The following is a 24,582-nucleotide window of genomic DNA, read 5'->3' as shown; positions in this document are numbered from 1 at the left end:
TGATTAAACGTGTTTTTACTTAACTTCTGCCGCTCTTCTAGGCCATTGATCACGCAGCTGCAACGGAACAAGTTTCTCAATGTACCGACAAAAATTTCTTATGATTTGTCAGGTGCAGTTAGATGGTTTTTTTAATAAGTGGCAAAATTAAGGTTAGGACTTACAGCACGTACTACACACCAACACTGAATTTGAATAAAAATGTTTCTTGTTGCGTTTGTGTCGAATATGAAAACTGTGATGGTTTGCGTTAACTAAGTACGGTGGAATAATGCTATAGCTATATACTGCAAAATAAAGTATTTTCATATAATGAGAAATCCTCTCTAAGAAAAATTAGAGAATTTTTTTGATTGCATAATTTATGATTTTCCTCTCGCTGTCAAGAAACTACAGTTTTTTTTCTTTGTTGCCTTGCCGATTTACATCCATGAAAGCTGATTTTGCAAGGTTTTATTGCTAAAAAAGGAGATCATAAGCCCCCTTATTCATTTATGAATAGGACTAAGTTTTTTTAGATGGTTTGAAAAGCACAGATGTTCTACCTGCTGAATACATTTATGCTGATGTAATAAATGCTTTCCGCAATTAAATTCCAAACTCCGCAAGACATTGTGCCAGTGAATGAATTGTCGACGTTCCCCCAGTATTAACTATATTACTGATGAGAAATTTATCGTGCTCGACCGAAAACGGTTGACAAATACAGGGACAAAGATATCAAGAACAAGGTTTGTAACCACAAAAGGATACTCATTGAATGTTACGTGTTTCCTTAAGCACTCCATAAAAATTTGTTTATTCTATTGCTATAAGACAGTATGGAATTTTAAACCTTCTTCTTGGTTGTGTTCTCTAAAATTTATTCATATTTTTATTTTTTATTTTATTTTTTATTTTATTATGTATTTCCTTTCTTGTAAGCTTTACATAAATATATTTGTTTATTTATTTATTTATTTATTTATTTATTTATTTATTTATTTATTTATTTATTTATTTATTTATTTATTTATTTATTTATTTATTTATTTATTTATTTATTTATTTATTTATTTATTTATTTATTTATTTATTTATTGTTTTCTTTGTTTGTGTGAGACTGGGCAAAGCTTCTTAGTAGATATGATATCACCCAATTTATACAACAAAAAATATATAAATAATTTAACCAACAACTGATTCATGTAGAAACCCAAGCTAAAATAGAGTGGACAGTGAACTTTTCGCATGCAGGCCACGTATGCAAGTCACAATCAGTCACTCCGTCATTCAGTTTATTTAAGGAATATAAAACGCGCGCGCATGTCTTTGTACTGTGTATAAACTCGCTGGGAAATGTAGAGCAACAGAGCCGGCGGAACAGTTTTTAAAGTGAAGCTGTGGGGGGGGGGGGGGGGGTAGAGTCCTCCCCTTTCCTCCCTGTTTTGAGATGAATTTTTTTTTATTCCTAGGCAAAGTAAAATCAAAATGGAATTATCGTAAAAAGTGAGGGGGGGGGGGGGGGGTCTTAAACCCCCCAGTTAAGAAAAGTTGGTACATTAATATGTAACCTAAACATTATACCTACTCAAGTTTTTTGCTTCTTTCAAAATAACAGAAGTAATCATGTAAATCTAAATTTTATGTTTTGGTTCCCTAAAGACCTCTTTAGCTTTACGTTATGTGAGTTGCCCATTTTTGTGTCATTCCCTTGAGTATTTTTTATTATTATTATTGTTTGGATGTAAATGAAACAAAGAATCCTATTCTCAAAGGCCAAATGGCCAAAACACCGCCTATCGCCCAACAAGCTAAAGAGAACTTTTTGTTATAGTGTAACCGATTCTTGTCTCTCCAAATGCCGTTTTGTCCAGTTTCTAGGCCTGGCTAAACGAGGAAACAAGTTCCCAGAAACATGTTTCCCGCGCGCATGTTCCCGATGATTCCAAGTTTAGCCACATCAGTGCGAAACGTTGCTACGTGCAACAGTTTTGCTTCCAAGAAGCAAAAATGTGTCTGCTGTGCGGCAGAAACATTTCATGCTTCCTCGTTTAGCCAGGACCTAAAGGTTAATTAAACCTAGTTTGGGGTATTCACGTCATCCCTCTTTTGAATGCCATAAAACCGGTTACCTTGTGGCATCCCCACTATCAAATCTACGTTTTGGTCGAATTTTAATTTCATCGGAATAAAAATTACAATAAATATCTGAGTAGATAACAGTGTGCGTGATGAGGAGAGGATACATGCTGGGGGATTGATGCTGAGAGCATTGGCGGCAAATGTTTGATCTGTACGTCTTGAGGGGTTATTTCAGATGAACGCAAAAGGGATATTCAAGGCCTGCCGCTCTTCCTGACAGATATCCTCTCTAGTGTCGGCGTAATGAATTCTATATGTCAATCGTTTCATTCCGTTGATAATAATTTCTATATTTCCATTAAGGATATAAATATGAAAGCTATTGAATAAGATATCAAATGCATCTTTACAAGCTGGTGATTCTTTTGTCCGAACTTCAAAATAGTCGACTTATAAAGAAAAGGAATCAAGAAACGAAGTCAATTTTCAAAATGTCAGTACCTGATTACTTCCCATTTTAATATTATTGATTTTCTTTTCTTATTCAGTAAAAATTTGATAATTTGGAGCATGGGCAGAATCTTCGTAATAATAACGTTTCTGACGGAAGTGGCTGTTGCTATCGGACCAATGATTTATGTAACCTCGTCTCCAGTAGCAACTGAAAAAGGAATCATAGCAGTGAAAGAAAATATTAACTTAAAAAAGGCTATTGATGCTGCATCAACTGCATTACCAGCCAAGACAGCACTAACCGAACATGAAGATACACTATCTCATGATGTTGAATATTCTTCGACTGATAAACAGCAAGACCAAGCTTTTAAACTCAGAACAAGCATCATTACCCAGAATGCTATTGCAGCTTTAAAGCCAACTGAAGGTTCAAGTACTGTGGCACAATCCAGCACAGCTTCAATGGCCACTGGCGTAATAGAATCCACTTTAAGAGCAACGCAAGCATTTCCTTCTATGGTCAACTCCTCAATTGTAGGCAATTTAAAGTTACTATTAAATCCTGTCAATGTAACAAAGACAAAAACACAGACGACGATAATAACAAAACATAGCACTGCGTTAACATCAATAGAATCATATACCAAAACTGTTTCTCCTTCGATGACTTTATTAGGTGATTATGGTTTCCATTCACATGTGCTATCGACGTCAGCCATTGTTTTTTCTGTTCAATCAAAGACTGCCATTTTATCAAATACCCCACTTTTGAATATTGCAACCATAAAGGCATCTAATACAATTGAATCAACATCACTAACCTATACCATACAATCAACTCTAGAAACTAAACCATCGATCACAAAACACTTATCAAGCACCCCACATTTGAGCAATAGTTCCATGGAATGGTCCGAGTCAACTTCGATATGGACTAACACTAGAGTTATTTCAATGACTTCAGCCATGCAACCTAACCTACTTACTTCTGCGCGTGTTGCACATACACCTCATTCAGTGAGCAATGCACCTACCAGGAATCTACCGTTTACAGAAGCGATATTAAGATTAATAACTCCATCCCATGATGTCCCAATTGCAACTAGCAGCTTTATCCTACAATCAACTTCGCAATCCACTGCAAATGCCTCAGACGTTACGAATACTTTCCAAAAGAACACCATGTCGGACATCATTACAGGACTGGTGATAGGGTTCATTATATTTGTCCTGGTACTCGTAGTAACCGTAAAAAAGATCAAAAAGTACTACCTCTCTGGACGTCAACGTCGACAGCCTCAGAGTGCAGAACGAATGGAAATGCATTTCCTAAATCAGTACGATGTTTCACTCTGATGCTCCTAGTGCTAAATGAACTAAGGCCCGAGCATGCAAACGGTCCCAACAAGTCCCAACATGTTGGGCATTATCCGCCATTTTGCTTGAACTTATCATGGCTGCCTTTTATAATACGAGTAAAAAAAAAAACGAAAAAGCATAGCAGTTATGGTTCTAAATAAAGTCCTTAGCGAAAACAGTACTCAAAAGTGTGTTATGGAAAAACGAGAGGACGGATCAGACGCCGAAACTAGAAAGGACACCTGACATTGTCAAAGGGAGGAAGACACATCAGGAAATTTGATTTTTTTATTTTTATTTACGTGTTGAACACACTTCCTCAGGATTTAAAAATGTTGCGAATGACTTACAAATCGAGCCTTTTCCAGTTCAACTCGTTTGCTTTGCGTTTTTTTTGTTTTTTTTTTGTTTTTTTTGTTTTTTTGTTTTTTGTTTTTTTGTTTTGTTTTTTTGTTTGTTTGTTTGTTTGTTTGTTTGTTTGTTTGTTTGTTTGTTTGTTTAAACTTTCCATGGCTACGGCGTTCAGTGCGCCTGCGCGAGTCCAATTTTGTTGGATCTGCTGTCCAAACGAATGCAACATTGTTGGGCTACTCTTCATTGACCGCGAAACAAAAGAAATGTTGGGACTTGTTGGCTCGAACGTTTGACGAGTTTTAAACTTCACCCAACAACATCCAACAATGTCCAACAAGTCCCAACAACACGCAACATGGTGTTCAAACGCTCCCAATCTGTTGGGCCCAACAATTCAATGTTGGATGTTGTTGGCCAACAATGTTGCGCTCGTTTGCTCGGGCCTTAATGATTGTGGAGTCAATTACGGAAAAAATACCAGATAGCTCCACAAACAAATCATAAAGTGGAAATTAATTTAGTAGAACTATTTTAAAAATGGAAATAAGCTTGATTTTCCATGCCCCCTTCTCCTTCTCCTTCTCCTTCTCCTTCTCCTTCTCCTTCTCCTTCTCCTTCTCCTTCTCCTTCTCCTTCTCCTTCTCCTTCTCCTTCCTTCTCCTTCTCCTTCTCCTTCTCCTTCTCCTTCTCCTTCTCCTTCTCCTTTTCCTTCCCCTCCTCCATCTCCTTCTTCTTTTTCTTTCCTTTCCTTTTCCTTTCTTCCCTTCCTTCCTAGCCTCTTCCTTCTTTTATTACCTATAATTTGGTCTTTGAAAAACAATTTCAGACAAAGTCCAAACGATTTTTGAATAGTTTTTCTCTGTGTCTATTTATTCAAGCAATCCAGTCTATCCAAAGAGTCAATGTTATCACACATAAATCACAGATATCTCATTGAATTCGTGATTCTGTCTAGTGCACCGGTGTCTTGAAGGTCTTCGAAAATGACATCGTCGCCTATTCATACATATATAACGTGTGGTTTCCATCGACAACAGGAAGTCAATTCCTTCGAGACAATAATAGAACAAAGGTAACATACCATAGTTGTTCAGTTAAGCGTGGGGAGATTATTTATATTCACAATGACATTAATTACCATATTGTTCGTAAACATCTTAAGTCACATGAGCTAGTGCTTTTGTAGCGTGCTCATCTGCCATACACTCGCTCATCCTTCAGTGGTCAACTTCATCTTCGAAAACCTTTGTATCTATGCTCTATTTTCTTTACTGGTAAAGTTGGCTATAAAATAACACAAGAAATTAAGACACTTTTGCAGTTCAATTGAATCTTTCTACACAAACTTGTAAGTATAGCTACATTGATGTATTTCAGAGGGCCTTTTGCAAAGCGGAAATTTGCAAACGTCATGATTATTGCTATCTAGACTCGTCACAATGGTAATAAAGTAGAAGAATCAAAGACTATAAGACATTGCCAACGTTTTGAAGTTTAGCATCTTATCATCGATCTTATCAATAAATATATACTCATGTGAATGATAAAATCAGGTTTACAATCAATAGTCCCAAATGTGTTCGGATGTAAAATCATGTAAAATTTACAATTCGTAGAAGATTTAACAGCAATTGTCTATATTTCACAGTTGAACATGTTGTAAAACTGATAAAAATAGAAGATGGTACGTCATTCAAGTGATCAGTTAAACTTTTGAAGCATCAGCTAGAGTTTGAGGATGTTTTCGTTGTACTTTAAATATAACTTTAGGTAGATATAGCAGTCAATCATTTTTTTAATACCAGTTTCATTTTTCAGACTAAGGCCGCGTTCATAATGTATGGCAAAAGTGTTTGTGGGGGAGGGAGACAGGTGAAATCTTTAAATGACAAAAAAAACTTAAGAACCCCCCCCCCCCCCCCCCTGAAGTCCCCCAAAACATAACTATCCCCGCCCCGGCAATCTCTCGTAGCTTCTAAAAATTTTGCATCCCCCGATTCTCTGAGAAAAAATTTTAAACCCCCCCCCCCATTTTACTGGTAAAAATTTTTATGATCCCCCCTAAATTTCGCCTGCCCCCCTCCCCCCCTCCCCCCTGCCATCCATAATGAACGCAGCCTAAAATATACTAGATATAAATTATTGAAAACAGAAAATTTGGTGGTAGCTATCTTTAATAGCCAGGGGCTAGACAAGACAGTTAGCTTTTTTTCTTATTCACAATAATAAAGTGAGGAGAGAATAATAATGAATGAAAAAAATATATATATGGAATAGATAAATAAAAGTGAAAGAGAAATATAGATAAATAGCATGTCATAAGATTGATGAAAATTCTTCTGGATTTCTGACTGTGTAAGCTTCAACCAAATATTACAACAATTATTGTTCAAAGTACAAGAATTCCAAGAAAATTTATTATCAGCTTTTCTTTTCTTTTCTTTTCTTTTTTTAGACAGAAATATGAATTCAAATTTAGAATATTTCGTATTAGTTATCATGATTTGGGCTGTAACTCTGAGTGTACCAAGAACAGCAGGACAAACCACTATCAAGACTACAGCCCAGGGGAGTGTGACAACAGTGAGTAAGCAAACATCTGGCTCCTCTACTTCTGCAGTTCCAGCTACGAACATTAAAAAAAGCACGTCTAAAACAACTACAACCAAACCTACTGTTTTTACGATTAACAGCCCATCAACATTAATTGCTGTGACTAAATCTACCGAAAAAACTACAGGCCAAACCACTCCCAAGACTACAGGCCAGGAGAGTGTGACAACAGTGAGTAAGCAAACATCTGGCTCCTCTACTTCTGCAGTTCCAGCTACGGGGAACATTAAAGAAACCACTTCTAAAACACCTACAACCAAACCGACTGTTTTGACAACAAACAACACATCAACAATAATTGCTATGACTAAATCTACCGAAAAAACTACAGGAAATGTGTCAAGTGTGTTACCGTCTACCAAAAAGACATCATCACATTCTGCAACTCAATCGACCCTAATTTCATCTAGTAATGAAACGTTACCAACAACCCTTACTGCGAATAGAACAACCACTGAAAAAGCTATAACCACTTCAACTGGCTTACCCTCAACCAAACAGACCTCAGTAACCCCTCCTACGTCAATAGCTGCCACTATTACAACAGAAACGACTACGACAAAGTCAGCTTCTTTGCCCTCGAGTAACCAAACATCATCAACAACAACTACCACGACTACAGCTACTGAAACGACAACAGCAATCTTAAGCACAACAACCTCATCAACAACCCATTCTACAACTACAACTACTACTACAGTAAAAACAACAACCAGTCCAATGACTACAGAAAAGGCTACATCCACTTCGACAACCACCAAAAGTACCAATCAAACTACTAAAATTGCCACAACAATTCCTACTTACAATCCAACCACTGCTCAAAATAGCAAGACTTCTGCAGAAACCACAACAACAGTAAACCCATCCGGCCAATCAACTAGTTCCAGGCCTGCCTCTCCTTCCCTGCCCACCACAGAACAGAGCACCACAGAACGAAAAACTACCAAGAAAACATTAACACCAACTAAGAATAACACTCCCGTTACAAATACACAGTCTATCATAGTCACGACAACAGGTATGAATTATTGTTAACAAACTTTAAAATTGCATTGCATTAATTTTTTATTCAAATTATATATATATATATATTTACACCTGCTCATAATAAACCCTTAAGCAATTAATGATGGTAATTGAACTGAGTGGAGTGCAATTTGGACCAAAATCATACGTAGCGGGAGTGCAATTTGTTAATCACAAGTATGATTTTTGTCCAAAATTGCACGACACGAAATTCAATTACCACTTAATCATATCCTTTTTGCAATCATACACACAAAAAAAGACACAATAAAGAGAGCAGAATAATCAATTTAATGTAGAAGAAGAAGTAAATCAATCAGGTTTTTCCTGGTATAAAATAAACGATTTATCAGCAAATCATTAAATATTCATAAATAATGCTAATAATTCTCTTCTCTGATTGGCTGAATATAAGAATTCTGTCCTGTTATTGGTTGTTTCAAAACGATGCGATTAAGGGCTCAAAAGGTGCAATTAAGAGCTCCTAAGGATGCGATTTGGGAATTAATCACATCCTTTTTGTAATCACTACCAAATCCCGCAATCTGATTGGTTCAAAGGAGTGCGATTAATTCCCAAATCGCATCCTTAGGAGCTCTTAATCGCATCCCAAAAAAGATTTTTTATAAACAATAAAATAAGACAAAATAAAACAAAAAAATAATAATAAAAGTTTTTTTATATGTTTTTTTTTTTTGTTCACATTAAGTTCTTCTACTACATTAAACTGATTATTCTGCACTCTTTATTGTGCCTTTTTTTTTTTGTGTATGATTACGAAAAGGATATGATTAAGTGGTAATTGAACTTCGTGTCGTGCAATTTTGGACTGAAATCAAACTTGCAATTACAAATCACACTCCCGCTACGCGGTCATGTGATTTTGTAATCGCGCGTTTGATTTCAGACCAAATTGCACTCCACTCAGTTCAATTACCATCATTAATCGCACTCCTTTGAACCAATCAGATTGCAGGATTTGGTAGTGATTACAAAAAGGATTAGAATTATTAATTTAATTATGGTAATACTAATTTCATAAAGTTTACGATTTGCCCTTATGATTAATACAGAGAATGTTTTGAAATAACTGAATCGGTTTATTTTGAAGCAAAATCGTGTCCTGTGTGTATCCTTCAATGTTTTTGGCATTTGCTTGCCCTTTGTCGTGTAACATATAAAATGTACATCTATATTTTTAAAATTTATATTTTTTTACACCTTTACATAAACTCTCAAAACGTTTTGTTTTAAAAAAGCAAGCATTTCTTTAATACTATAATTATTTATTGAATGCAGTTGAAAATTATCTCAATATGCGTAAAACACCTATTTCGTTTATTCCAACAGGACAAAAAGAGCACGTGAATGCAAAACGGTCTGGTAAAAAGTTAGGTGCAGGTCCTTTAGCAGGCCTAGTGATTGGCATAATAGTAGCCATAGTTATAGTGGTAGTTGCAGTAATCCTTATCAGAAGACGATGTTTTAGAAAAAGAAGTGGCGATCATGAACAACTGGTTGATATGGATGAACTTTAACCAAAGAAATGTCTGAATGTCTATTAAATTCTAATTCCATCTTGGCTTTTACCTATAGTTTCGAGCCTAGTTCTGTTGATATTCTAGTTCTGTTGATATAAAGCCTAATTGATTTTAGATTTTTTTAGCTTTACAGAAAACGCATCTTGCGAAAAAAGAAACAATATTCTACAAAAATGGCCCTAGGCCTGAAATGAAACAAAATAAAAGGTTCTTTTGCTTCGTTGTTCATCAACATTTTGGCCGGGCAAGAAACTAGCTTGTACTGATTTCCAAACTCGGATGAAATACCAACACCAACACAGCAAAGGTTATGTTGTTAGAATATTATATGTACATAGCTATATGTAGTTTAAAATGCACATTTTTAATCAAGCATTTTCCCTGAGTTCAACCGACTTGTAATAAAATGAAAAGTAAGTTGGCTTTAGTTGTTTAAAATTGCTTGCACAAGTTTAATACACCAAACAATGTACCTTCCAGGGTAGTGAAGACAACTGACCCGTGTCACATAATGTTGAAGAATGCTATCTGGGTAAGGATCCTGACGCTGCTCAATACAGACCCCTTCCCTCCTCCCCCAGGGTATAGAACTTTACTGTTGCTTCTCTACTGGACGTGTGCATCTTTGACCGCTTCTCCTCCAACCCTCGGTCTTAGCCACTGATAGGCGGATAATGATATTAGATTACGCGTTAAAGTAACAAAAAAAAGGGGGAAATGATGTATGCACTCCAAGATTGCGTTTTACTGAATTGCAACTTTGTATAGAGTCATGTTGAAATCAGGCGGTTTTACAATCCACCCATTGTACTTTTGGGCCTTTCTTTGATCAATTTCAGATATCATTATTTTACAAAATGTGGAAAGTTTAAAAATAAAATCAATTATTAAATAAAATCGTGTAGAAATTTACTTTTTATTAACAATAACACTGTAGTTTTCTTTTCTCTTGTGTTTTGTTTGCCCTCTGGGTGGACTGGTAATAATCCCATCATCCAGCACGACCCGAGTATTAGCAAAGTCGTTTATTGAAAGCTGAATTAAAAAGCACGAGAAATTGGCATAGTCACAGACATTGATATCTAATACCAAGCATAGTAGACACAGACATAGACATAGACACAGACAATGATATTTAATACCAGGCATAGACACAGACAATGATATTTAATACCAAGCATAGACACAGACAGTGATATTTAATACCAGGCATAGACACAGACAATGATATTTAATACCAGGCATAGACACAGACAATGATATTTAATACCAGGCATAGACACAAACATTGATATGTAATACAGTACCAGGCCTAGACACAGACGTTGATATATATACCATGAAACATACGATTGTTTGCTTACAAAACCATACCTGAATTCTTGAAGAACAATTCTAGATACATCTTTGACTACATCCTTTTTTTCTGTTGTTAGGTTTAAATTTGTCCCAAAGCGATGTTTTTTTTTTCTGTGCATTTGAGAGCCGGGTTTGCGAGTAGTTTTGTTTTGGCATCAAGCTGGATTCCTGTGTTGTGTACACGGACGTAAGTACGTACGGATGGAAGTGAGGTAGTAGTCAAGCCATCAAAATTCAACTCGATGGGTTACCAATTTTTCTCAAGTATGGTGCTCCACTCGCGCAGGCTTTCGGCCCGCGCAGGAGCTCCGCTATCAATGATCTATGAGGAAAAACGATTAGCCAGTCAGATTACGATTCATGTTCCCAAAAAAAGAATCAACCCCATGCGTCTTTTCGCACCAAATCTTTAATTTCTTGATAGAATTGAACCTCAACTCCTCATCTTCCGTTGCTCTTGGCAATCTCCAGGGAGTTTTACTTGAAACATTATAGGGAAAGCCTCAAATCACTTTTTAAATGTGTCTATTTTCAGTTTATGTAAATAGTTTTTGGGGCGGAGAAAGCCCCACATATTAAGCTCTTTTTTAAGATGGCTGCTGTGAAACTGAAGTGCATTGGGCGTGTGGTGGTTAATGGGATTGATTCTATTTTCGATCACTGAAACATGCTGATATCTTATATCAGCTGGAGGTTAATGGACCTTTATCACACGACAGCCATGTTTATCCTCGTGAGAATACAATGAACCTTTGTTTCACCCGCTTAAACATTCTCAAACTCTTGTATGCGAGGCTACGCGTGGTAGAACCTATTGTTCCAATCAACATGTCTGCCGCGTGAAAAAGGCCCATACTTTCTTATTTCATTTACTACAATAAGCTCAACTTTTGAGGGTGGATAGTGCTATCCGATGGATAAATCTTATCCAGTGGATAACTTGATGGTGTTATCCAATAAATTTATTTCCTTTAAAATAAGATTTATAAGTCGAATAGCGCTTTCCACACTCCGTACAACTGGGTCGCCCTGCTTTTGAAGATAATTCCAGGTAGCATAAGAAAACAATCGAAAGTTAAAAATGAATTTATTGTGCCGTCATTTCAAAATAAAGTCTCAACCAAAAACGTTCTTATTCAGCATCTTTAGCAAAACCTCTCGTATCATCTGCTCGTTTGAAGAGCCGATTAAACCAAGGAAGCTTGCGTTGTTTCCAGAGCACCACAGCTAATACAGCAATACTAATCGATATTAAAGGGATTATCACTATAGCAACGATGATTGGGGTGCTAAGTCCATTGCTTGGAGGCTTTGGGGATACTTTAGGGCGACGGTCTGTTGAAAAATAATAATGAATGTTGCTATATAAATCTTAATGAAAGAATAGGTCGAAATTGATACCACTTTGAAAGATATCCCGGCTTTGCAATAAATTTATACCATCTAACCAATTAAACTCTAGTTTACGAACGCAATTCGGATAAATAGCCGATTAAGTGATGTTAGCTGAAATTATAATCATGAGCATATTTCATGCCCTATGAATATGAAGAACCCACCTGTCCACCTCTCGACCAATCAAATACCACGTTATATCTCCATACTGAATTACCTTTATATAGATTAAGCCATCCCATTGGATCAGGCCATTTCGTGTACCTACAGAATCCATGCGAAGATTCCCCTAGAGCTTTAGTCTCACAGAATTGGAAATACGTTTCAAATGACTTAATCCCTTTGGTATTCGGGCATTTTCGAGTTATTTTGTCGCAGATTGGCTTACAAACCGTATAAAACGATAATCCTTCATCCGGGAAACACGGCGGGAAAAAGTCCGCGCAAAGCATTTTTTTAATGTCCGATGCACACATGGAGTTGTTTGCCAATATTTCATTCCAATAGCTGATCTCTGAACCCTTCTCACTAATAGCGTCCTTTGTGGAGTCGTTGGTGAAGTTTTTCCTGTAAAAGTCGACGTAGGTTGCGATCTGGGTCGATTCTTTCATGATTGTATGCTCGTACCCAATCCCCTGGCACCACGGGAAAATCAAACGGTTACATTTATCTTCGAGCAATCCTAGTAAAAAGAAATAATAGACATTAAAAAACCTCTAACCTCTTAGCGCCAAAATTATGAAGCTCTCTTCTATCTGACATAAGGTAGTCACATCAAAATTTAAACAAAGTGGATTATCATTAAAATTATTTTTTCCGTCGTTTTGATTTGCCCAAGCAGCTGCAAATAACTACCTACAAATACATGTAATATTCTATTCTCATGCGCATTATGATGCAAAGCTTTATTGCGCATGCTGCAAATAATCGCCACTCAATCTCGTACTCAGTGCCTGCGTTTCTTCTGGCCTGCGACTAAGAAAGAGAGCTCTGGCATAATCCATTTTTCACGCATGCGCAGTTTTCCGGAATGAAATATAGTCAATGAAAATCTTGCTTTTAAACAGAGTTCTGTATTTACTTCCGATCAAAATAAAAATTTGAAATCAGGAACATATTTTTTTGGCAAGTCTTTTAACGTTTGCACTCTCATCCTGGTCTCAAAAAGTGGATTATGCCGGAGCCCTCGTTCTTCGCCGCAGGCCAGAAGAAACACAGGCTCTAAGTACGAGATTGATCGCCACTAACAAATAATATATTTTACTCAACCTCGTACAATAATTACTAATCTGTTATTTTTGACTTCATTGGTTGACCTTTTTTAAAAATATTCAAACGTCAAATTAATCTACTCAAGTATACAAATAATTGAGTCTTCAACTAAAAAAGTTTTCTCTCTAACTATAACTGTACAAAAATAACAGCAGTAAAAAGTAAAATAATGAAATAGTAAAAAGTAAACTTAGAATAGTCATTTGGAAAGGTTAATGTTAATGGTGCAGTCATTAAACTGGGCATAAAAGCTAACTTGAAGTGAACTTTTTCAGACTAACACTTACTTCCGTGCCATGGTTGAGAACTGTTTTACCATCAACTATAACTCTCAAACGATTTTTCTTTGATTTAAATTAGATTTTCTTCCCATAGCTCTGAAGACTGGGAATTTTTTATTTGCTCTTCTAGACGGTCTTCTATTGATTTTTCTGTCATTTTTGCTTCCATGATTTTGTGAGCAGCGCTCGAGATGCAAAGACGTCAGGAGCGAAAAGCAAAAAAACATCACCAAGCTAACTAACATTTGAGTGGTTTCCCTAGTCTCATTGGCTGGATCGATAAAATAAACCACAATGCACTTTAAAGTTATCATAATTTTTGTTTTCTTTACTGATGTGTGTTATGAAATTATGTATGAGTCAATCCCAAAGGTGCCCATTCCCCCCCCTCCGGGCATACCCCCCTTGGATCGTGCTTAGAGGACTCTGGTTCGTCTGTGAATTAAAAAAAAAACACAAATACCTTTGTTTAAAATCTGGGATGGCACAAAAGAAGTTAGACAAGCTTTTTTTGGCGGATCCCTTTGCGCAGCCTTTTACGATCGATTACGATCTCATTGAAATCGAATCACCTTTGTACAAAATTTGGTTTCAAAATATAATCTTTCCTTGAAGCTTCTTTGAAATGCATGGAAAGAAAAGCTTGGAATTAAAAAGAAAAAGAAGCAAAACTTTTCAATGTGGATGACAGTACAGAACGAGTAGATGAAGATAAGTTTTTGGAGTCCAAAAGAAGAAGTAATATTTCAAAGCGACAATAAGCAATTAGTTCCAGTCCCAGGCGTAGCCGAGGACTGGAACTAATTGCGCGGACTTGAGATCCCGTCCAGTCCGATATTGGAGGCTTTGAAATGACTTCTCATCTCATTAATTATTCGACTTAGAGTAACTGGAACAAAATTAATTCAGTCCCATGTAGGACTGAATTGATTTTGTTCCAGTTACTCCAGACTGAATGCATTCCTTTCACAACACTTTACAAGGTTTCAAGTAACATCATGTGACCCAAAAATAGCCCATTGATTGGCTGGTTTACTCATGAATTATAAATGAGTATGAGAAATATGTTTACGCTAATTCAAAAGTCGGCAAAGAATTCAAGTCTCGATTCTGATAAAATTAAAGCTATAAATGATAAAACGACCCCAAAAGGTACTTAGCATGAAACTTGTTGGATGTATACAGGCTCAGTTTTGTACTTTTTAGGTAAAATTAGATATTCATCCCCCGGGGGGGTGGGGGGGTGGGGGGGGATACTCCCCTATGTTTGCTATACGGGTACGTATAGCGAATTGATCATTTGGTTGGCCCGCATGGTGGGGAATTTGACCAATTTTTTCCCAAAAAGTCAAATAGGGGGTGGGGGATGGGCACCTTTGGAATTGACTCAAAGCGGACGGCCCGCGCGAGCGGAGCACCAAAAATGGTAAACCATCGAGTTGATTTTTTCATGCCTTGGCTGACGTCACTTCCGTCCGTTCGTCTGTCCGTCCGTCCGTGTACACAACACAGGAATCCCGCTTGATGTCAAAGCAAAACTACTCACAAATGCGGCTCTCTTGATGCACAAAAAATCGTTTCAGGACAAGTCATAGACCAAAAACAATTAAAAAAATACTTTCATGTAGTCAAAGATGGATCAAGAAGTGTTCTTCAAGAATTCAGGTGTGTGTTTTTTAGCAAACAATCGTATATTAGTATTTATTTTTTTATGTTTTATTTATTTATTTATTTATTTTATTTGTTTTTTATTTATTTTTTTTGACAAGCATTTTTCTCAATGAATCGACAAATCAAAGACTTTCTCTCAAAACTTTTTATATTTCTATAGATAAGCTTAATATATTTTAATGCTTGAGGAAACATAACACGGAGAGCATATTACGACAACAAATATTCGTCCTTTATTTAGCTTTTGTAAATCTTAACAATCCGGTTGTTTTTAACCAACTATCGTATGTTTTTCGTTCAAAAAAAATGCAGCTTTGTTCGCCTCCTATCGCGGGGTCCCATCGGCAAAACAAAGAAGACTTTCATGCAATAAGTTTATATCTTTCTACACATAATTCAGTATTTAATTATTGAATGAAATATAAATTTTTACCAAATGTTCAACTGTTTCTTAAGCTGTTCGAGTAAGTATGATTATAAAAATGAGCTTAATTTGTGTTGTTGAGAGATGTTATTGTATAAAGATCTTTCACTTTAAAAAGCTAAAAAATATTCAAAAACATTTACAAACGCCAATTTAATGACAACGAAATTAGTCATTTTGTATTTTGCATTGCCTTTTGCGTTATTTTCTATTTTGTCTTAGTTTTTTTGTCAAGTTTAAATGAATGTAAACTTCGTCTCGTTCCGTAAAAGACGTAATTAAGTAAGCTTATTTTCTGCTCACCTTAACCAGTTTTCAAGACTGTTTTTTAGTCTTGATTTGTCCTAAATCTCCAGATTTTCGATTTCAATGAAAGACATCCGAGGTAAATTTCACTAAACTTGATATTGTATTGGATAATCTGTAGTTGTCTTTCGTTTTTTTTTAAGTAAAAGAGATTCAAAGCCTAAAAACTTTATCGAAGAATCTTTCAAGAACAAAACTAGCCCCTGGGGGTGGTGGTGAGTTGTGTACAAAATTCCTAAGTGGGAGAGTATACTCGCGCAAAAAAAACAAAAAACAAAAAACAATGTAATGCATTCCGATTCCATTTCACTGCATGGTTTTTATTATGGGAGAAATTATTTTAATCTCGAATGAAAAATAATTGAAGATTTTTTCCCCGATCTTATGTTTACCTTTCAGTTTCATTCAAATTGTTCTCCCTGAGATTTCCGTATCGGGAGCTCCGCTTTTAGGCAGTGCCTAAATATATATATTACATTATTGGAAATTGCTTGAAATACAGCATCAAATATTGCACCGGTGATCAATTTGTCATTTGTCATTCAATCACAAAAATAAAATATAATTGACCAAATGTAGTTACTGAATTCTAATTACTATAAACAATAGATATTAAAAACGTTTAAAAACAAATACCTGTTGTTGAAGCATTGTAATGCTTTTCAAATCCTTGAGGCTCAAAACACTGTCCAGATGATGCTGTGTCGTTTGGAAGCAGAGTACAATACCCAACATAGTACTCGAGCCAAAATGGATCAATGCGTTCACGGCATCTCTTCAAGAACTCAGAACAAACTCTTCGACATGGTAAGTTAGGATTGGGATTCCCCTCCGTGCAGCTGGGCGCGTAGACGGAACATAGAATCATCTCACCCATCAAAGCAACCGAACAGTTATTATTGTTTACGAACTCAGATATTAGGATGGAAAAGCCTGAAGACACCAATTTCTTTGTTTCTTCACTAAGCTCATAGGGCATTGCAAAAGTAGTATTATATCCAGCAACCGTACAGGCGTCAAAAGGGCTCCCAGGCATCGAGATACATTGTTGCGCGACTAGTCCATCCAAAAACAAGGTTATGAAGATTGCAAAAATGAAGAAATTTAGCTTGAGACACATGATGATAGCTTGTGAACATAGAACATAGAAGAACCAGCAGGATATAAACTATAAAGAATTTGTAATCCTATATTCAATGTATGCCTGATACATTTCAAGTTTGAAATATGAATACATGTACGAGGGTCAAAGTAATTCACCTCTGTTCTGTCAAAGAGATTTGACAATGTCAATGAATTTGTTTAAGCAAGCATAAAAGTATGATTGTTGCGTATTCCGTGGATTCTTTTCACAGATATAATTGAACCTGAACATCAAACAAGTCATCTTTCGCATAACACGACGCTCGCTGTATGCTTACGCTTATTTCTTCATTTTTTTTGGTCCTTATTCGTTCATTCGTTTATTCGTTCCTCATTTCTTAACACTTTCATTTGTTCATATTTCACATTTTCATTGTTTCACTCGTTTATTCGTTCATACTTTCATTCTTTCGTTCGTTCATTCGTTTATTCTTCTACTCACGATCGCTTATTCGTTCATTCGTTCACTCGTTCATTCGTTTATTCTTTCATTCATTCACTTTTACATAGTTCATTCTCTTATTCTTTGGCTCGTTCATTTTTTCATTCATCGCGCGTTCACTAATTTACCCGTTCGTTGGTTCACTCTTTCAATTGTTTACAGTTCAGTCTTTCATTTGTTCACTTGTTCACTGTCTCGTTCACTCGTTCATTCGTTCTTTTTTTCACTCGTTCATTCTTTACCTCGTTCATTCCTTCCCTCGTTCATTCCTTCCCTCGTTCATTCCTTCCCTCGTTCATTCCTTCCCTCGTTCATTCCTTCCCTCGTTCATTCCTTCCCTCGTTCATTCCTTCCCTCGTTCATTCCTTCCCTCGTTCATTCTTTCCCTCGTTCATTCTTCACTCATTCATACTTTTTCTCGTTTATTCCGGCGTTCACTCATTCTTTTATTCGTTCATACTTTCCCTCCTTCATTTTTTCGCTCGTTCTTTTTTCTTTCATTTATTCAATTGTTTGCTCATTTTATTTGCTTATTAATATCAATTTTTCTTTAGAGCAAAAATATTCAACAATTATTGGAAGACATAAGTATAGGCAATACCACTAAGCACCATTCGAGAAGAATTAATGAAAAATACCACGCTCAATTGATGAAAGTTTCTTAATACCATGAGCGGTACTCTCAATACAGTCGTTTGCAGCTAACTACCCGCGGCCGCGAAACATGTTCTAACTGCGCGTCAAACGCTTATGATTGGCCACCAAACGTGTGACGTTTGGCGCTTTGTTAGGCAACGTTATTTGTTTCGAATGTGTCTTGACACAGTAGCGCTGGGAACCTCGACACAGTCACCAAACATATTTAACGCCTCTGAAATTTCCTTAAGCGGATTGCCCTATAACACAATGACGTCACATCAAAACAATCTATTGTTAACGCTAAGGGTACATGGTCGCCAGAGGGGGCAAAATATCAGCAAAACGAATAAAATCACAATAAAAAATGGTTAATTAGAGGGGGAAAGGTGATAACATATGTACTAGATAATATATGTACTAGATATCCCGAACGAAAAAAAATATCGCCTAAATTCCTATCATTCTTGCCCATGTAAACAAGCTGTGACATCATAATTTTCAGTTTGTTGCTTATTTCTTTAAATGAATACATTGCAGCCATTTCAAAGCGCCAAACGTCACACGTTTGGTGGCCAATCATAAACGTTTGACGCGCAGTTAGAACATGTTTCGCAGCCGCGGGAAGTCGGTTAGCTGCAAACGACTGTATTACTTCTACGTAAAATACGTAGTTTTGAAGCAAAAAAAGTGCTCCATCTTTTCATTTGAGACCAAAACGCAAGGTATAAAGTTACTCGGACGTGTGCAATTTGTTAATTTCATAGAATTAAGAACCAACAAATCATAACCAACCAGAAGCCAATCAGAAATAGGTATTTCATATAGGTGGTGCGTCAAGCACGATATCGTAAATCATCGATATACACGTGGTGACTGCGTCTCTTGACGCGGCAGTTCATAAGCTAGCGCTTTTCAAAACTCACGGTTATGCTCTTTCCACAAATGGAAAGAGAAATAAAATAACCAAAATATGGAAAAGAAGGATGTTAAAATAGTAAGACTGTCAATTTAGAAGGAAATAAGTCCAAAAATCGTTAAAAAATGAACTTTATAAAAATCAAAATTTTGCATGAAAATATTCGAGCCTATTTATCTAAAGATTTTCATACGAAATTTACACTCAACAATTTTTATTGAATTTTACTGATTTGAACCTTATCTTTCTTTCCAACTATGGTATTTATTTTTTTCTATTCTGTTACTAATCTATCTTTAAGTCTGTGGTTTGTCATAGAAGGATTTTTTGGACAGATAGCCCAATTTTATTAGTTCGCACTCTGAACTGATGCACGCCTGCATGACAAAACTCAAAATTTGTTAGCATTGAGCCCGTGCATATCTGCAATGCGGCGTCAAGCAAAAAATATAAACAGACTGCAGGGAAAACCTTGCATTTGGCGAAATAACTAAAAGGAGTATGTAAATGTTCGTAATAAACACTATAGAATTAACGAGAGAAAAATAAAAGGTGATAACTTTACATGTGAAAGTACTACATGTGATGGTATATTCACGGGCCAAAGAGTAACGACTTTATGGACCTTATAATATTCACGGAAATGACAGTTTTGCATATCATCTTCATATAATGTTCAACGGCATTCAAACAAGCTTGAATTTGAAGTCCTAGTGCATTCCAGTTTTAAGGTGGTTTTACACGGATTGCAACGCCGATTTTTTGCGCAACACTGTTGCACGAAAATTCGTTGTCGAGTAACATAGCGCCGAGGACGATTTTTCGCGCAATTTTTCACTCTGCAACACGTTGCAAGTTTTTGATCTGGCTTCAAAAAACTTGCAACACAAGATGACGAATTTTCAGCAAATCGATGTGTGTAACATGTCCATCGCCGATTTGACGCGCAACAAAATGGCGCCGACTGTAGAAGAAGTAAGTTTAAAGAGTACAGCAACTGCAACAATTGTCTAAACCTACTGAACTGAACAGACAAGATAAAACTTTTGTAGTTGATAAAAAAATGATAAAAGCAAGAAAAGAAGAAAAAAGATAGCCGTGAGTGAGTTGGCAGCGCGTGGACTGAATACTAAAGTAAATGTTGCGCGAAAAGTTGTTCCCGTGTAACATGTCGAAAAAATCGACACACAAATGGCGCAATAGCGTTGCACGAAAAATCGGTGTTGCAAGTTGTTCCGTGTAACACCACCTTTAAGCTAAAACCTAAATCACATTCTGTCTCGTTTGAATCGGTTCTGCAACTAGACTAAGCTCTAAAGCTCGAACTAAAACCTATCACTTCCCCATCACGTTCAACCAAAACCAAAGCAAATCCAGAAAAGTGGTTTCCGAATATAAAACAACCCAAACTTGTCAGATCAGCCTAGATTGCTCCGATTTCACTTCTAGAAGAATCGAAAGCTAGCTATAAGGATGTCAAATCATTAAAGACTTGTTCCACATATTATTTAATTTTTTTGGATAGAAAAAAACATAGACAGTACCCTACCCCGGTCAGGCCAGCAGTGAGACGATAATTTGTTTTCCACGGGGTAACGTGGTAACACGTTGTGCATTTTCACTTCGCGCTGATTTGCTCGTTGCCTGAAGGAATCAGCTAGCATCCATCCTAGACTATGTTATTATGTCATTTCATAATAAGATGCGTAAATAAAGACTAAAGGTGCAATTTTTTTTCTTTTTGTTTGTTTGGTTTTAGTTACTGTTGTTGTTGTTGTTGTCGTTGGTTGGTTGGTTGGTGTCTTGTGTTTGTTTGTTTGTTTGTTTGTTTGTTTGTTTGTTTTTTGTTGTTGTTGTTTTTTTTTTGTATTATTATCACTCTCTTCCCCTCCCCCCACCTCCCCCATCATTTAATGTGGGCTGTCTCATCTCCTCCATTCATCACAGTCAAGGCTGGAGATCGTCACTAGCAAAACCCCTCGTATCATCTGCTCGTTTGAAGAGCCGATCAATCCAAGGCAGCCTGCGTTGTCTCCAGAATACCACGCCTAATACAACTAAACCAATTACTATCAAAGGCACTATCACTATGGCAACGATGACTGGAGTACTCATTCCTTTCTTTGGTGAAGAGGATGGCGTTGGTTTAGGATAATCTACAAATGAAAAGCAATATTGTGAGAACAAACGACCTAGTATATATTTGGTGGGGTAGCCGCTATGTTTGATGACTTGGTCAGAATGCTTTGCGGCAAACCCGATTATTGGAATCAGAAGTCAGGAATTGTACAAGTGTTATTTTAGATTCCTGTTTCAGAAATCAGAAAACTTACTTTTCGGGGTGGGGTGATAGAGCGCAGATAATGATACCGGAAGTAAGAGCATTTTCGAGTGGTCACCCCTCCCCTACACGTGGTGTTTTGTCGTATGTCAGCGAGATTGTGATTTCTGATTCGTGATTCAGAAAACAGAAATGCGATTTCTGATTCGGGAAACGGAAATCCAAAATCCTGCATTCTCTCCTTCAAACTTGTATTTTCGCCCATGCAATATACCTAGGCAGTGCCGAAAAGTCAGTTTTCTGATTTCTGAAACAGGAATCTAAAATAACACTTGTACAATTCCTGATTTCCGATTCCAATAATCAGGTTGGCCGCAAAGCATCCTGATTTTGATGAACTAGCTAATCTTTAATGGTTTGGTTTTTATTGCTGTATTAACAAACATAGCGGCCAAGCATTTATTATCACAGGAAGGAAAGCATGACACCAGTGGCAGTTATTTATGCCAAGCATTTTTTAGTATTAATTTATTATTGACTATTTACGTTATTTAATAGTTTTACGCAACAGGTTGCATTGCATGCCGCGTTATGGCGCAGTGTCGATTCTTTCCTCCACTCCTTGTACTAGTTTTTACCTCCATCCATTCCTGTATACTAACCCAACAGGCTGACTAACACTAATGATCCCTCCTAAACTAAAATAACATCTGTTTAATTATCATCAGATAAAATATACTGTCTGGCGGATTTTGAAAGAAGTGACTTACCTCTAAAGTACGTGACTTACCTCTAAAGTAGTTGACCCAATGAAGGGGCTTAGGCCAGGAAGTGTGCTTACAGAAGCCATGAGAAGATGTCCCGGAAGCTACAGCCTCACAATACGTTAGATACTTGCCGAATGGAGACGAAGCATCGATGTTTGTACACTTGCTCCGGATACTCCTACAGGTTGACTCGCAAATGGTGTAAAAGGCTAAGCCTTCAGGCGGAAAACACGGAGGGAAAAGATCAGCGCAAATCATTTTTCGTATCTGTAGCGCGCAACTTGAATGGTTACTCAATAACTTGTTCCAATATGAGATGGCTGAGTTATTCGCGCTTGTGTGTGCGTCAGTCGCGTTGGTAAAGTTTTTACCGTAAAGCGATCCGTACTCCGAAATTTGCGTAGACTCTTTGACGATGGAGTGGTCGTAACCAATTCCTTTGCACCAAGGGAACACCAGACGGTTGCATTTGTCTTCAAGTAGTCCTATCAACATTATGCAAGTCAATATTTAAAACTCAAGTAATTTGCGTGCATTGAGAAGAAGGTCAGATGAGGTCGTAGAGATAAGTGGTTTGGGTATTATAAGAATTGGAAACTATTTTAATGTGAAGTAGGTATTCCCTGTATATACACATTAGGCTCTTAGATGAATCCTTAACATTGGGTGCAATATTTTCCTATTTTCGAGCCAAGTATCATTCCAGTAGAATTTGTTTTTCTATGTAACTTTTGATAAGATTCATCTAAAGAGATGCCTTAACTCAAACGAAATGGAAATGGTTTTATATGCATGGGAAAACATCGTGTTGAAAATAAAAAAGGTCTAGCGCATTTTGAATCAGACTTCTCCCCATATCAAATCACGAAAATCTAAGTAAAAGCGGCCTGAACAATATCTGGTACACAAGGTCATCCTTCGCTCCAAAAAGAAAACGAACAACGAGGTTTCTACGAGGAATTACCTGTTGTGGAAGCATTGTAGTGCTCTTCAAATCCTTCAGGCTCGTAACATTGTCCTGACGATGCTGTCTTGTTTGGAAGCAGAGTGCAATACCCAACATAGTACTCGAGCCAAAATGGATCAATGTGTGCACGGCATCTCTTCATGAACTCAGAACAAACTCTTCGACATGGTAAATTAGGATTGGGATTCCCCTCCGTGCAGCTGGGCGCGTAGACAGAACACAGAATCGTTTCACCCATCAGTGCAACCGAACAGTTATTCTTTGGTAGCTTAACTATATAAGATGTAAATGATTTTATCCATTTCTTGGATTTACTGCTTAACTCGAATGGTACTCTGAAGGTTTGGTTGTAGCCGGCAATGCTGCAATCCTCAAAGATGCTGCCCGAGATAGGTAAGCACTGCTGAGCAGACACAGTGACTTCGAAAAGCGCTAAAGAGATCACAATAGCGGAGAATGTTAATCCAAAACCCATGATCACTAAGTGACTAACAGTGATCGCCCGAGAATCAAGAAGGATGTCATTTGAAGAGGTTTCAGAGTTATTTGAGATCAGGTCACGTTGTAATACAAGACCATACAGTACAGTAGGGTTTCTTTCACGCAGTTGATAGTGGGGACGGGCTCAATGCTTTTAGGGTGAAATCCTGATCCATGGAAATGATCAGTTTAAATGTCTTTAGTCTCAAACCCAAGGGGTGTACACCCCGTTTGGGTGAAGATGCCTTTTAGTTTTACATTCAAAAGCACTTGAGGGAGCATGGGTGACGTTAGCCGACTTGAGTTTGATTCCCAGACTCGACCTGCGTCGTTTTAGCCTATCCTACGCAAACGTTCTTTGTGTGGAGGGAAACGTTGCATGACAAACGCTAAGAACGTCTGCGAAGGAGGCTAGCGTCGTATGTGAGTAGAGTCGGTTGGTCAGTCTCTCTTGTGCTTGGAGGGTTTTTCTCCGGGTTCTCCGGGTTCTCCGGTTTTCTCTCACTCTGCGCAAAAATCAACTTCAAAATTCCAATTGGATTCCAGTGGAAGATGAGACAGTCTGGAAACACTGGACACAGTGATTATCAACATTTATTATTTATTATTATATCTCTTTAATTACATTGTATAAAGCTCCTCCATACATCATTTTACAGAAGCTTTGAAAATAGAAATTGGGACTTAGTTCTGATAGCGGAAAGGATAGGATAAAAATACAGGTTATACAAGTACTTCACGGTTGATCATGGTATTTTCTTACTCAACCTGAGCTGGCTGAGCCGACTTAAGCTTGACGACAGGGAGTATAAGCATCCGCTTT

At 37.1% G+C, this 24,582-nt stretch overlaps 4 protein-coding genes across 4 annotated transcripts; 2 read left to right on the top strand and 2 right to left on the bottom strand.

The window, feature by feature from the left end:
• The first annotated feature begins 625 nt into the window (after positions 1-625).
• On the top strand, positions 626-4,252 carry LOC116302480 (uncharacterized). The gene is made up of 2 exons (XM_031711779.2): positions 626-731; positions 2,613-4,252. Exon 2 carries the CDS (start codon positions 2,635-2,637, stop codon positions 3,874-3,876), a length of 1,242 nt encoding a protein of 413 aa, XP_031567639.2. The 5' UTR covers positions 626-731; positions 2,613-2,634; the 3' UTR covers positions 3,877-4,252.
• A 1,189-nt stretch (positions 4,253-5,441) lies between these two features.
• LOC116302492 (uncharacterized) lies at positions 5,442-10,313 on the top strand. The gene is made up of 3 exons (XM_031711793.2): positions 5,442-5,581; positions 6,689-7,867; positions 9,226-10,313. The coding sequence occupies exons 2-3, from the start codon at positions 6,697-6,699 to the stop codon at positions 9,411-9,413; spliced, it is 1,359 nt and encodes a 452-aa protein (XP_031567653.2). The 5' UTR covers positions 5,442-5,581; positions 6,689-6,696; the 3' UTR covers positions 9,414-10,313.
• A 1,532-nt stretch (positions 10,314-11,845) lies between these two features.
• LOC116302493 (uncharacterized) lies at positions 11,846-17,300 on the bottom strand. Its single transcript, XM_031711794.2, has 3 exons — positions 16,761-17,300; positions 12,388-12,852; positions 11,846-12,110 (listed from the first exon to the last, which is right to left on the bottom strand). The coding sequence occupies exons 1-3, from the start codon at positions 17,242-17,244 to the stop codon at positions 11,908-11,910; spliced, it is 1,152 nt and encodes a 383-aa protein (XP_031567654.2). The 5' UTR covers positions 17,245-17,300; the 3' UTR covers positions 11,846-11,907.
• A 3,453-nt stretch (positions 17,301-20,753) lies between these two features.
• On the bottom strand, positions 20,754-23,956 carry LOC116302494 (uncharacterized). The gene is made up of 3 exons (XM_031711795.2): positions 23,277-23,956; positions 22,336-22,797; positions 20,754-21,420 (listed from the first exon to the last, which is right to left on the bottom strand). Exons 1-3 carry the CDS (start codon positions 23,752-23,754, stop codon positions 21,212-21,214), a joined length of 1,149 nt encoding a protein of 382 aa, XP_031567655.2. The 5' UTR covers positions 23,755-23,956; the 3' UTR covers positions 20,754-21,211.
• Between the last annotated feature and the right edge of the window lie 626 nt (positions 23,957-24,582).

This window comes from Actinia tenebrosa, unplaced genomic scaffold, assembly GCF_029948245.1.
Source record: "Actinia tenebrosa isolate PJP-AT-01 unplaced genomic scaffold, QUT_ActTen_1.0 PGA_scaffold2__45_contigs__length_23673736, whole genome shotgun sequence".
In the NCBI taxonomy this organism is placed as follows: Eukaryota; Metazoa; Cnidaria; class Anthozoa; order Actiniaria; family Actiniidae; genus Actinia; species Actinia tenebrosa.
This window is presented reverse-complemented; position numbering and strand designations above follow the sequence as displayed.